Source organism: Mangifera indica, chromosome 11, assembly GCF_011075055.1.
Source record: "Mangifera indica cultivar Alphonso chromosome 11, CATAS_Mindica_2.1, whole genome shotgun sequence".
Lineage (NCBI taxonomy): Eukaryota > Viridiplantae > Streptophyta > Magnoliopsida > Sapindales > Anacardiaceae > Mangifera > Mangifera indica.
This window is the reverse complement of record NC_058147.1, coordinates 1,241,296-1,255,001: the sequence shown is the minus strand read 5'-3', so window position 1 is coordinate 1,255,001 and position 13,706 is coordinate 1,241,296. Positions and strand designations below refer to the sequence as shown.

The following is a 13,706-nucleotide window of genomic DNA, read 5'->3' as shown; positions in this document are numbered from 1 at the left end:
TGGCCCATCACAACTTCTAAAATATAAGATAAAATCTGCAGAATGTATTCAGGTTAGATTCAAAATGAATCGATTGTTTAGCTTGAATTAGTCAAATTTTAGTTGAAGCAATTTCAGCTTGTCGAATTTGAGTTTAGATAAAGATTGAAGCTAAATTTAGGGTTGAATTTGAGATAATCCAAATATAAATTAGCTTGACTTTAGTGTGAATCTTAAATGATAAACTTGAGCTCAAGTTTGAGTTTATCAATAAGATGATTAGTATATTGATGAAATAATAATGTCTTTGACAAAATAAACAATGTTGAAAGAGAGAGATTTAAGTCAAACTCGAGTCTGTTAAACTAAAGCTCTAACACAATTTTAGTTTGAATCGAGTTGAACACCAAGTTGAGCTAAGCTAGCTCGATTCAAATCCAACCTAGCGAATGTCAAAGCTCATCTCATCAGTGTTTTTTGTTTTATGATTTTCTTTTCAAGTGTTTTGTTTTGTTTTTTGTCATTAATATTTATCAGTTTGAAAAAGCTAAGTTCGAGCTCAAATAAGTCATTCTATATTCCAATTTAGTTTAAGTTACTTTTTGTTCGAGTTCTATTCTATTCAAATATATTAATAGTTAGATTCAATATAAGTTGTTTAAGTTCAAATTTAAACTCAAATTGAATGAGTCAAATTCAAAATATAGATTAGAGTCATTTTCATAAATGAATCAATTATAATATTTGAGTTTAAACCAGATTATAGTGAATTTAATTATTCTTTAATCAAGTTGAATATCAATCAATCAATTTTAAACCAGTTTTAAATTATTCTTTTGAATTTGACTTGATTTTGAACCTGAGTGATACTCGGGTGTACCCCTATCAATAATAAGTTTAGGTTTTGCCTAAAATTTGAAGTACACTACATGGGACTTGGGATTGGTAAGCATGAGTGACTCCAGCATACAGTCTCATGTGTAGGCCGTGTATAAACATACAGTGTTCACATCTAGAATGACCCACGTGTTACAGATGTGTATAAACGGAGTAAAAAAAAGGGCAACAGGCCTTCCACAATCAACACGGAGGAGAAAGTAGACTGGATAGAACGAATGGCATGACGATTGACGAGGAGGACCGACAGAATGCCTTTCTATTACGGTTTAACCACGTTCTCGTAGTCCATAACTCTCTTTTCACCCTTCGCGATGACAAAATGACAAAAAGTTGGGATCGAATCCGAAAAGATTGAGATTTGCAATTCTATTCAAGTTTCTTTAACTTACAAATTACAATCTTTTTTCCCAGATATTACCGAATTCATTCTGTAAATTAGGCAATAATTAGAGAGCACAGAGGCAAGTTGGCAGGGAACCTTCGTGGATCTTGCAATTCTACCTCCTCTGAAACCGCCATAACAACTGGCGGAAGGGACAGGTGCAAATCATTATAAAATACAATGCGATCTCCAAAATCAAAACCGTGTTGTGTCTTTCTTTAACATTCCATTCTTGTGTAAGCCAAATTCCAACAACTTATTGATTCATTCCACGACTCTTCTGATCTAATCTCTTTACTTTCCAATATTATAACTTATCTTCTTTCCTCTTCCGACTCAAGCTCAAAAACAATATATAAGTCTCGTTTCCGAACACAACCTTCATCGTATTCATGAAATCCGACGCAGCATCCTCAATGGGTTCTTCAAATGATAAGAAGCGCACTTCCGTTTCAACTTTTGCAAGATTACGAAGAAAACTCTCTCCAAAAAAGACCGACTCGCGTTCTGTTTCATTAGAGAGCAGTACCTGCGGCAGAGGCGGTGGCCAGTTGCAGAAGGTGTTTAACTACTTCGATGAGAATGGGGACGGAAGAATATCAGCAGCTGAGTTGCAAAGCTGTTTGAGGACGGTGGGAGGGGAGCTGTCGGCGGCCGAAGCTGAAGCTGCCGTACAGTCTTCCGATTTAAATGGAGATGGGCACTTGGACTTTTACGAGTTCCACAAGCTGATGGAGAACGGGAGTGTTGACGAGGAACAGAAAAATAGAGACCTAAGAGAGGCTTTTGGGATGTATGTAATGGAAGGGTCGAGTTGCATCACCCCGGCCAGTCTAAAGAGGATGCTCAGCCGTCTGGGTGAGTCCTCCTCCATCGACGATTGTAAGGCTATGATCCGTGCCTTTGATCTCAATGGAGACGGGGTTCTCAGCTTTGAGGAATTCGCCATTATGATGCACTGAATAGCTTCTTTATTAGTCTCTGCAGTAGACTATCCATTGCATTTATTCTTTCATTGTTACTACTGTACACATATTGTAATCCCTTCATTGATTATTTGTTCTACTTTCAAATAATAAGAATTTAGTTGAGTTCTTTGCTCCTTTCTGGTATATCCCTTCCCCTACACCTTCACATTTCACATTATTTCTGTCAAACACGACTGATACACTTTTAACTTCTTTGTTAATTCATTAATAATTATAATTCAATTTTGAATAGAATCAAACTAAACTAGATCAAGAATCAACTCAAACTCAACTCAAATCTAAATTGTTGAACTAAAATTCCACTTCTATCTAACCCGAGTGATAAACAGTAAAACCAAGGAAAAGAAGAAGCATGGTTAGAAAAGAACAAGGGATCTAGTACAACAACGTTGACTGAGTCTTCAAACTCAATCTAAGCCGCTAACATGAATACTGACATGAATGGAAAGAAGAAATTCAGGATTAAAGCCCACAAAGTCTTCACATCGAAATTTTGATTTTCAGAAGGATTTCAGGCTATTAGGTCTTGGAACTTTTCAGATATCATCGTCACAAAATTAAAATATTTTCAAGTATCAAATCTGAAATTTATTGCCATAACATCACATTAACAAGTAAAGCAGCTGCTTTGGTTTTTCTAAAATTTACTCTCATTACAAATTTAGATGGAAGAAAAGAAACACAAAAGCTCCATATCCTATCTTCTTATATTCCATTAAGGGTGACTACAACTTTCCGAGCACTGGGTTCATCACGATGCTCACATAGCCATATTCCCTGAAACATCACATACAGAAACAAAATTTCAAGAAATCTAGTTGGCAAATAATAAAAACAAATCAGATATTAATCCAGAACATGCGACAGTAACGGGGTATTCTGTGTCCATGGTGCACCTGGACATTTAAGCAGGAAATGACCGTACCATGGTTGGAAAATGATTATTTATAAATATTAAAAATGCTATGCCTAATAAATTAAACTTCTAAATACCATAATGGTCAGCCAGATATTAGATTTCAACTTCACATCATTCCAACTTGGCTGACATTTTGCTAATTCATGTGAGATAACTTTCCCATTTTGTGAAAGAAAATGACAAATATTGAGACATTCCTAACTAAACCAACTTGGTGGCTTGTTCTCTTACTTTGTGATTGTATCATCTCTCCAATAATTTTCTGTTTTCCCTCAATTCTTCTCTGTAACCATATATTTGATTGTTACCAGAAAAACTGGAATCTCTCTGTTAGGAACCAGCTCAAATCACGCCCAACCAACTCACACAGCAAGCACACACAACTTACACACAAACAAAATTGATTTTTAGGATGTAAAACAAAAAAACAACCAAAATGGAGTAACCCTCCACTATATTGTATATATTCTTAGATACATACTTTTAGCTATCCAAGAGGTCGGTGCTCTCCACTTCTGGTGATTCGAGAGGTCATAACTCCCTATTTTTTCTAGCTTTCGTGAGACTAGACTTTGCCCCTCAATCAATCAAAGGCTACCCAAACAAAACCCAAATTTCTCCCTTCTCTCCTTCCCCAATCTCTCTTTTATGTTTGCTCATTTCATAATTGCTCATATATGTTTCATACCGACCCAATCCTATTTTATAATGGCCCATACATACCATACATGTTTCACAAGTACCCAAACATATTCACCTAATTTTTCTTTTTGTAATGAGGAACCCCACCAGAGTTGGACCGTCTTTTTGAGGCCGAACCAATCACAACGAGCAGGTCAAATTTCGAGTCCGGTGACTAATCTCACAACCACTAAATCAAGTAAATCAAAAGTTTAATCTTGAAATGTCGTTATAAAAAACTTGAACTTATAGTCTCTTATACATAACGTTTTCTCTTTTATTACTCAAACTACCTCTTGGGGGTCAACTAAATATTAGTCCTAACACACTTCCGTCATCATAATGCATAAATAAACAATAGCTTATTCTTACTTCCAGTGAGCCAAATTAATCAGGATCAATAATTGAAGGTCCAAGGAAATTCTTTAGATGCAGGTCTCAAACTCAGTTTATGAGGCATGCATTTCTGTAAAACAAGTTGATGGATTTTAAAACAAATTAGTAAATTACCAACACAATTTGTACACACCTGCCAAGTTCCCATATTCAGCTTTCCATCGGTAATGGGAATCCTGCAAAAGAATTAAGGACTAGGTAAATGGCGATCAAGCATTTATTTCAGAGCAAAAAGAAATAGTAAGAATGAAGGTGGGACATTCGCACGTGAGTGTGCAGCCAAACATTGATGATTTGATGTGTGCCGGCATGTCATCTGGGCCTGCAGAAATTACACAGATCCAACATCAGCCAAGCATTAGGGATGACAGGAATGCAGACAGGAAATTCATGTTGTTCAAATGGACTAAGGGTTAAGCAACTGTTTCACTAAACACAACACTTTAATAAAGTTCACATCATTAAGTTTGAACTCAGCAATTTGATATGTTTAGAATTTCGCCGGATTAAAACTAGAAATACTACTAATTGATGGTGACTTGTGAAGAAGATCAAATTTTCAGCCAGGTTTTATCCAGGATATGCTTCTGAGAAAGAATATGCCTTCTACTGGGCATAAGTGGAGCACCTTCATAAAAGAGAGTAAAAACAAGGATAAACTGAGGAGTCTAACAAGAGAATAATACAACTAAACAAGGATGGTAAGGACACATGACTTCTTTTCAAAATCATACTTGACATCATTTCATCATCAAGAGAATTCCTTTTTCATTGCAAATATGCTATAAAGTTTTCCCTAATATGTTAAACTTCAATCATCCAACCTAACTGATCTGATATCTTGTCTATCAAGTTGCAGTTATATTTGTGATTTGAAACAAAAATAAAGCTCGGACAAACCTTCCAGAGTATGCTTCCACGGGGCAGATCTCCCCTAAAAAAATAAAAAACACATAAAACCAATCATTCACTGATAAATAACACGAAGTATTCTTCATAAAAGCTTATATTAAAAAGGAAAACCAACCTCTGGAACTATTTTATTGAGGAACGTCTCGGTGTCATCCCTAACATCAGAGTCGTAATTCTCATTAATGGTAAGAGAAGCACTTGTGTGTTGCACTGAAATGTCAAATTACCACAAACAGAAATATTCCAATCAATAGAATGTGAAAATCGGTTTGTGAAATAACACAGGCCTCAACTGAAATGTTAAAATCACTTACGGAAGAGATGTGCGAGGCCGCATTTAAATTCAGACAAATCCTTCCCAATTTCTTTCACAATCTGGTTCCCGGGAAATCAAAGCACTGTATAATTAAAAATGAAGAAAAAGCAAAAAAAGGGAGAGACAGTTAGGGCTGAAGGTTGGTGAACTTATACCTTAGGAGTAATAAGATGACAGCCTCGGCGATGGGGAGGCAGAGTTATAGTCTTTTGCGCCCATTTAGGAGCAGAAGAACTACCAGAACCCGCCATTGAATTGTCACTAATAGTGCCCGGATTGGCTGTGAACAGGGCTTTTACCCGAACCAAGGAGGGTGGCTTTGAGATTACACCTGAAAACAAAGCTGAGCTTTGCATAGTGGAAATCACCAAAGGCCACCCAATATAGGAAATCACTGGAACAATTAGTAAGGTCGTAAGTATGGTCGTGACTCCAACGCCGATGCCACAGCCGCACATTTTATTGTCCACTGGGCCCTTCGATACAATGTGTGTGTTTGAATTGTTTGGGCCTTCCGTGGCTGCCGCTTGCCCACCTTGCCATGCTCTCTGTATATGGATTTTTCTGTGCAAATTTATGTAAGTTCACTTTCGAGGTTAATCTGTTGTGAGATCCTTTCAAGTGCCTTCAAATTGTCACTTAGGGCTAGTTGTAATTGAAGTGGTTCAAGTTTGGGCCATGGTTTGAATTGAGTTAACTGAATTCAAATTAAAAATTGAGCTCCCTTTTGAAAATGAACCGAGCTGGATTTTGTTCGAATTTTAAAGTTAAACCACTTTTTAGTCAAATTTAAACATTTACTTTATAGATTAAATTAAATTGAAGTTAAATATATTTCACCTCAAGGTTTGACTTTTGTGGTAAATGTTTAAATAGGAGGTTTCATTTTGAAAATTCCAACTCTTTATCAGTATTGTTAACCTTTGATACAATCAGTTCTTTTTTTTTTTTTTTTTTTTTTTAAAGGATAAGTTATTATTATTTTTTTCATTTAAAATTATGGAAAATAATCTTTTCAAGTAGAAGGATTTTAAATTAGCAAAAATAAACTTTTCAAGTAGAATGGTACTCCAGAAAAGTTTGGTTGAAAAGTTTGGGTGAAAAATAGTTATTCGGCCTTCAAATCCTACGCAGAATTAAAATGACAGCCAAGAAGATTTCGTAAGTGACAGACATGTTACTCTGTTCCAAGTTCCGGAAGAAGAGGCTAGACCATCTCGCCGTGAATATCCAAGCAGAACGCTAAGTTTCATCAGCGACGCCTGAAAGATAATATGAAAACGATATTTAAAATAATATCAAGCGGGAGATGGCCGTGGACGAGGTGGTGGTGGAGGTGGTGGAGGTGCGGAGTTATGATAATTGGAGCGTTGATAAGTACACAATTAGCTTACGGCGGCGGCGGCAGCAGCAATGCTTTTATTTCCAAGGACGAAGACGTTCCGGTATCTCGTATAGCTTTCGGATCTTGTGCCGACCAAAGCGCTCCTCAGGTTTGTTCTCTTTCGACTTCTTCAGTATTTATTTTACTTTCGAATTTGTCCTTATCTGTTTGGGTTGGCTGTATTGTATGTACTTTTACTTGAACGCAGCCCATATGGAATGCAATTATCGAATTTGATCCACAAGTTTTCATTTGGCTGGGGGACAATATATACGGAGACATTAAACGCCCTTTTAAACTATTTGGAAGAGAAAGGACAATTGGCCCTTGGAAGAATGTTCTAAGGTTTGCTCCTACTTCCCAGGAGGAACTTGAATCCAGATACAGCATAATCAAGAATAATCCTGATTATTCTCATCTTCGTAAGACTTCTAAGGTGCTTTACATGCAACAACTTTGGTTAATTCTTGCTGACAGTTTTTTATTGAGTTTACTGATTTGGCAGTTGTTATTTGTAGGTAATTGGTACATGGGATGACCATGATTATGGACTAAATGATGCCGGCAAAGAATTTCCACACAAAGTCCGTAACCAAAGGCTTTCCCTTGATTTCTTGGATGAACCTCAAGATAGTCCACGGTAAGCAATTAATTGTCCTGTATTTGTTTACTTTTATTGTATAGTTTTTGTGTAATATGGTGTTTGATTAGAATCCCCATTGAGTTGTCGTTAGGAAAATAGGGGTTGATCGTGTTTGGTTCCCTATTATTCCTTCCGTTTGCTTATTGTGATCTTAATATTGTAGCCGCAAGCAAGCTGGCATCTATACATCATATATGTTTGGCCCCGTGGGTAAACAGATCAAGGTATTAAAATCAGTGCTTACAAATTCTATTTGGGTTTTTTCTTTTGTGTAGAATCTGAATGGTATGTGTGGTTTTTATGATATGTTAAAAGATTACTTTAATCTAGTTTTTGTACCCCTTGTATGTTCTAACTTAGTTCACTTTTTGATGTCCATGTGGTTGTGTATGTATTCTGTGGAGCATGACTGGGGTAGTTATTTTGTTCAGATAATCCTCTTGGACACTAGATACCACAGAGACCCTTTGAATAGTGATGGAAGTATCTTGGGAAGTGCACAATGGACATGGTTGGAAAAAGAGTTGAAGGGTCCACCTTCTGCCATTACCATAATTGGATCTTCCATTCAGGTTTACAGAAGTTTCTTGTATAGATTTTAAATTTTACTGGTAACATATTTTGTCGTTGTTGATCATGGAAACGTCTTAGTAGAAGATCTTCTCTGGCCCCTGCAGATTGCAGTACCATCATTTCTGCACACCAATGATTAATGAATTATGGCTCTGTGTGGTTTTCTGCCTGTTCTCTGACATTAAAAAGTGTATTTTTTTTTTTTTAAATAATTCTGAGTGATGAATTTCAGTAGCTAGTTATGTGTCTTAAGAAATAAGTTGGTGCGCTTGCTGATGCTTATTCTTTCCTACAATAACCATGCTTTCTAAGGTTTTTGCATTTGAGCTTTGTCATATGTTATACTTTGAAACTATTTAATTACCTTTGCCCCAATTTAGGTTGTATCAAATCTTTCAGCGACCACTGGGCCGTTGTTCGATATGGAGTCTTGGGGACGTTTTCCAAAAGAGAGGGATCGCCTTTTTAAATTAATAGCGGATAGTAAGGTGATTACTACTGACGTGCATTTCCAATTAATAGCAGATAGTTACTAGATGGCCCCTCTTATATTATTTATATGTTCATTTGCTTGTATGTGAGTTTTCCTCTGTTCTGTTCTGAAAAACTGGAGGATGCTTTGTGTATATCAGTTTCCATGATTCTTTTTTCTGTTTCCTTGTCCAGAGAGACGGAGTCTTCTTTATCAGTGGAGATGTTCATTTTGGAGAAATTACACGGTATGATTGTGCTGTTGAATATCCATTGTATGATGTTACTTCAAGTGGGCTTACACAAGCTGTTGAAAAGGTTGTCCCATCACCATTACATTTCATAGTGAGATTTCTGGCATGGTTGACACCAAACACAATGAGAGTTATGGACCGAAATTGCAGACACAGATCATGCACATATGGTATGCTTGTCATGTCCAATTTTTCTTGGAAATCTTATGGTGAGAAAATTGCTTGGGATCTTTACACTTATATCTTGTTTGTGAATTTTGTACAGGCCTTCCAAATTTTGGAACCATTGAGATAGACTGGAATGCAACTCCAGTGGCACTGAAAATTGCAGTGCGGGATATGAACGGATTTCCTGTTACAGGTGTAGATATTTTATTATCAGAACTTCAAGCAAAAACTGTAAATTCTGTGGCCAGTATTAAAGTGGGAGAACAGAGGAAGCATTGTTCTCTTGAAGTTGATCTTCCATGGATCGTCAGATACCGCCTGGCTATTTTCTTCTTTTTTGGTATAGCTGGTGCATTGTATAGAACATGTATCAGCAATTTGTTGCATCTATTATGCATGATATTTGAGTATTGACTGAATGTGTTGTTGTATGATACCTGAAATATGAGTAGTATTTGCATCAACGCAAGTTTAGACAATTTTATTCTCCAATAAAGCTATGTGTACTTATAATGAGTACCAATGATAGATATGTTATGATGTGATTGAATAATATTAAATTAAGAATAAAGTAATACTCACTCACATGATAACACATTATCATCAGTATTCAAATTAGTACTCATTATAAATGCACATAGCATTGCTCTTTCCTTCCCTAATTGTGAATTGTCATTTGATTTTGCAGTTTTGCTTCTTGCTTTGGTGGGACTCAATATTTTAGCTGCATCACTGATCAGGCTAGCTCTTCGCAAATGCAAGCTTGACTGACCATATGATTGATCTCTGTATCATGATTTACGCCCCTAAATAACCATGTTGACTCACTGATCAGTTTTGCATGGTAAAATAATTCTGTGAAGGGTTCATTCTGTGATGTAAAATTCCCACTCAAATTTATATCATCTAAAATATGGCTGTTTTAGAGTCTCATGAGTTAGTTTTGAGATGTAATGGAGTGTTCACTCTACTCTCAGAAAATAAAAGAATGGGATCTTCTACTTTCAAGCATCAATGAAAGTCAAGAAGTTTTTTTAACCAAAATTTTCATTTATCAATAATTTAAGTCATTTCTATCCCTTGCTAGGAACAGGGTATTAATATATTAACCCATGGAGGGGGATAATCATTCTGGGGACATAATAGTGTTGGATTCGATTTGGTTGGGCTGAGTCTGAATAAGGGTCAGCATTGAACATCCCTCTTATTAAATGGGTATTGGATGAAAATTGCAGGACCATAGTAGATGGCTTGACTTTCAAGATCAATACCGATCCAGAAGTCATCTATCCACACGGGTACATGGAACATTTAGTTGTTTAGATTCAGAGTACTTCCGGATTAACCTGTCTACACTGAAGAGTGACGTTTATCAGGGGTGGATATAAATCTAACTGCGTTCACACACTCCTTAATTTAAATTTAAATTGAATGAAAAATAGTCTGTCTCGAGTTCAATTTGAATTCATTGAATCAAAATTAAGAGTGGTTAGAATTTAATTTGATTTAAATTTATTATTTAAATTTATTATTTAAATTTATGATTCAAGTTTGTGATTTAAATTTATGATTTATTGATTATTTGTAACTTAAATTGTTAAATTTGAGTTTGATTTGAAATCAACACTTGCATTGAAGTTTGCTTTACCAACAAATTTTTTTATGATCCGGTGATTTTTTTTATTTATCCGATGTTAGTGTTTATCAATTCGAGCAAATCAAAACTCAACAGATGGTTCTAAATTATAACTGAACTCAGAAGTTGTCTCCCTCTAATCCACCGCTCGCTTGGTGTGTGGGTTAAATCGAAGATTGGTCAAGTCCATTACGTGAACGACGCTCGATGGATAAACTATTCAAGAACGCGTTGATTTGGAATGCAGAAGTCAAGAGTCTGCGTCGTCGTCTTCTTTGAAACGTCGTTGCGGGGTAGGTATTCAGCAATCTTCAACACGCAATATTAATATTTTATCAATTTAACACCTACCAATGGCAAAACCAAACCCTCATTTTCATTTACTCCTTTCTTTATCACAGATAGAGAGAGAAGCTGAGTTGAGTTGAATTTTGTTTCTTATGTGGGCGTGAAGATGGAAACCTTTTCTCCTTGTAAATTGATCTTCTGCATCTCGATTCTTCTTCATGTATCAGTTTTGATTCATGGGCAACAGCCATACGTAAACAACCGCCAGTTGGACTGCGATAACTCCGCCTATAATAATATAACCAGAGGTTTTGTTTGCAGCAGTGTTGGATCTTCATGTCAATCCTATGTGACTTTCAGATCAATTTCTCCCTACAACTCAGCTGTCAGCATAGCTTATCTATTGTCTGCTCAAGCAGACTCAATTGTCTCCATCAACCAGTTAACCTCCGCCACCGCCACCGTCCCCACTAATGAGATGCTGATAATTCCAGTCAACTGCTCTTGTTCCGGAACCAATCAGTCCTCTTACTACCAGCATAATGCCACCTACAACGTTATTGTCACTGGGGAGACATATTTCTCTGTGTCTAATAACACTTACCAGGGACTCACCACTTGCCAGGCAATGATGGCTCAGAATGTTTATGGTGAAAAAAATATCACAGAGGGTGATATTTTAACAGTTCCAATTCGATGTGCTTGTCCATCAACCAGCCAGGCGGCTTCTGGTGTCAAGTATTTGCTCAATTTCTTGATCACATGGGGCGATTCCATTTCTGCAATTGCTAAAAATTTCGGAGTGGATCAACAAAGCATCCTTGATGCAAATGAGCTGTCAGCAGATCAAGTTATTTTTCCATTTACAACTGTTCTAGTTCCTCTTACGACTGAGCCCACCAAGATTGAATCACCAGTGGCTTCTCCTCCGGCACCTTCTCCACAAATACCAACCAGCCCTCCTGGTGAATCATCCAGCTCTAAAAAGTGGGTGTATGTTGGTGTTGGAATCGGAGTTGGTTTGCTGCTACTTATTGCCCTCTTGGCATTTTTATTCTGCTTCTTTCGTCGCCAGTCTAAGGAGCCAAAGTCCAAGCCATCCTCTAGTTCTCCAAGGCCTAAGATGGTTTCAGAGTCAACTGATTACACAGCACTCCCTGAAAACAGCAAATCATGGTCCACTTCTGTCTCCTCACAGGGGTTTCGAAGCACTGTTGAGTCTTTGACAATCTATAAGTTTCAGGATTTGGAAACAGCCACTGGGAATTTCAGCGAAGAGAACAGAATCAAGGGCTCTGTTTACAGGGGGTCTTTCAAAGGTGATGCTGCTGCTGTTAAGGTAATGAAAGGAGATGTCTCAAGCGAGATAAACATATTGAAGAAGATCAATCACGGCAATATCATAAGGCTTTCTGGTTTCTGTGTACATCAAGGCAATACATACCTCATTTACGAGTGTGCAGACAATGGTTCCCTCGATGATTGGCTCCATGGCAGCAAGAACCAAGCTGCTTCTGCTACACTGGATTGGAAGAAAAGAGTTCAGATTGCATATGATGTAGCTAACGCCCTCAACTATCTCCACAAATACACCATTCCCCCTTACATCCACAAGAATCTAAAGAGCAGTAACATTCTCCTAGATGCCGACTTCAGAGCCAAAATTGCAAATTTCGGTTTGGCAAGAAGTGTCGACGACCAAGAAGAGGGTGGAATGCAATTAACAAGGCATGTAATTGGCACTCATGGCTATCTGGCTCCAGAGTACATAGAAAATGGAGTCATCACAGCAAAACTAGACGTTTTCGCTTTTGGGGTTGTCCTGTTGGAGCTCTTATCTGGAAGGGAGGCTTTAACAGGAGATAAAGATAAAGGGGAAGAATTGCTTTCTGCATCCATTAATAAGGTGCTTGAAGGAGACAATGTAAGAGAGAAATTTAGAGGCTTCATGGATCCTTGTTTGAGGAATGAGTACCCCTTAGACTTGGCCTTCTCTGTGGCTCAGCTTGCCAAAAACTGTGTGGTTCATGATCTAAATTCTCGCCCATCCATGGTTGAAGTTTTCATCACTCTGTCCAAGATTTTATCTTCATTGTTGGATTGGGATCCATCAGACGAGCTATATCGCTCCATGTCACAAGGCAGCGTCAGGGACAGAAAATAAACTACTGATGGTAAGGTTACAAGATGCTAGTATACAATATTAGTGCTTCTTGTAGTTAAACACCTCACTATATTTAGAAGCCTGCTGAAATTTGTGTCATATAAAATTCCCATTTTCCAGAATCAGAATTTAGACATCAAATATTAATATTTCAGAAAATGTCGTACTACTATATGAGATGATACGAGTAGTTACAGGGCTCACGGTCCTCTTGCCGATCAGCTTTGGAAACTCAAGAACATCTCGTTTTTGGTTGCGACTTCTCTTCATCAGTTCAGGGGAAAGTCGAAGCCAAGACTTTTATAGCCTGACTAAGTTTATCTATATTCTCTTTCTTCATTGGGTTCTTTGTACTTTCATCGTGAGAGACCTTATACATGCTTTTTTATTATTATTTCACGATTTTATGAGAAGAATAACCAAATGATCCATCAGTATCACAAATCTGTTAAGACAGTCTATGATTTAGTTCGATCTAGGGTTGTACTTGTAAACTTAAAGACAAGATTTGAAATTTCACCCAAATTCCATGCTGTTTAACATTTACCTAGTCAGTTTTTTTTTTTTGGGTTAAACTTACATGCTCTATCTGTTTTATTTTGAATCTATGACATTTGTTTGGGTATATATCCCTCGTATCTTTGTATTATA

At 37.1% G+C, this 13,706-nt stretch overlaps 4 protein-coding genes across 9 annotated transcripts; 3 read left to right on the top strand and 1 right to left on the bottom strand.

Annotated features, from left to right (window-relative positions):
- The first annotated feature begins 1,129 nt into the window (after positions 1–1,129).
- Positions 1,130–2,373, top strand: LOC123229382 (calcium-binding protein CML39-like). The gene has a single exon (XM_044655160.1). It carries the CDS (start codon positions 1,654–1,656, stop codon positions 2,221–2,223), a length of 570 nt encoding a protein of 189 aa, XP_044511095.1. The 5' UTR covers positions 1,130–1,653; the 3' UTR covers positions 2,224–2,373.
- A 442-nt stretch (positions 2,374–2,815) lies between these two features.
- LOC123229381 (UPF0047 protein C4A8.02c) lies at positions 2,816–6,087 on the bottom strand. Of its 2 annotated transcripts, none has more exons than XM_044655158.1 (7): positions 5,630–6,087; positions 5,473–5,533; positions 5,274–5,368; positions 5,147–5,180; positions 4,514–4,568; positions 4,361–4,422; positions 2,816–3,027 (listed from the first exon to the last, which is right to left on the bottom strand). In XM_044655158.1, the coding sequence occupies exons 1-7, from the start codon at positions 5,930–5,932 to the stop codon at positions 3,011–3,013; spliced, it is 627 nt and encodes a 208-aa protein (XP_044511093.1). In that variant the 5' UTR covers positions 5,933–6,087; the 3' UTR covers positions 2,816–3,010. The 2 variants fall into 2 exon arrangements, with proteins under 2 accessions (XP_044511093.1, XP_044511092.1); XM_044655157.1 differs by having other exon boundaries at positions 4,380–4,422; positions 5,630–6,086.
- A 396-nt stretch (positions 6,088–6,483) lies between these two features.
- On the top strand, positions 6,484–10,801 carry LOC123229378 (alkaline phosphatase D). Of its 5 annotated transcripts, none has more exons than XR_006504867.1 (10): positions 6,487–6,967; positions 7,067–7,294; positions 7,377–7,498; positions 7,665–7,725; positions 7,933–8,073; positions 8,455–8,562; positions 8,741–8,969; positions 9,065–9,307; positions 9,656–9,811; positions 10,666–10,801. XR_006504867.1 is itself a non-coding variant. In XM_044655156.1 (9 exons), exons 1-9 carry the CDS (start codon positions 6,749–6,751, stop codon positions 9,736–9,738), a joined length of 1,287 nt encoding a protein of 428 aa, XP_044511091.1. In that variant the 5' UTR covers positions 6,487–6,748; the 3' UTR covers positions 9,739–9,936. The 5 variants fall into 5 exon arrangements, 3 of the variants coding, with proteins under 3 accessions (XP_044511090.1, XP_044511091.1, XP_044511089.1); XR_006504866.1 differs by lacking the exon at positions 10,666–10,801 and adding an exon at positions 10,203–10,394; XM_044655156.1 differs by lacking the exon at positions 10,666–10,801 and having other exon boundaries at positions 9,065–9,160; positions 9,656–9,936.
- LOC123229377 (protein LYK5) lies at positions 10,751–13,580 on the top strand. Its single transcript, XM_044655153.1, has 2 exons — positions 10,751–10,896; positions 11,005–13,580. Exon 2 carries the CDS (start codon positions 11,058–11,060, stop codon positions 13,053–13,055), a length of 1,998 nt encoding a protein of 665 aa, XP_044511088.1. The 5' UTR covers positions 10,751–10,896; positions 11,005–11,057; the 3' UTR covers positions 13,056–13,580.
- The last annotated feature ends 126 nt before the right edge of the window (positions 13,581–13,706 follow it).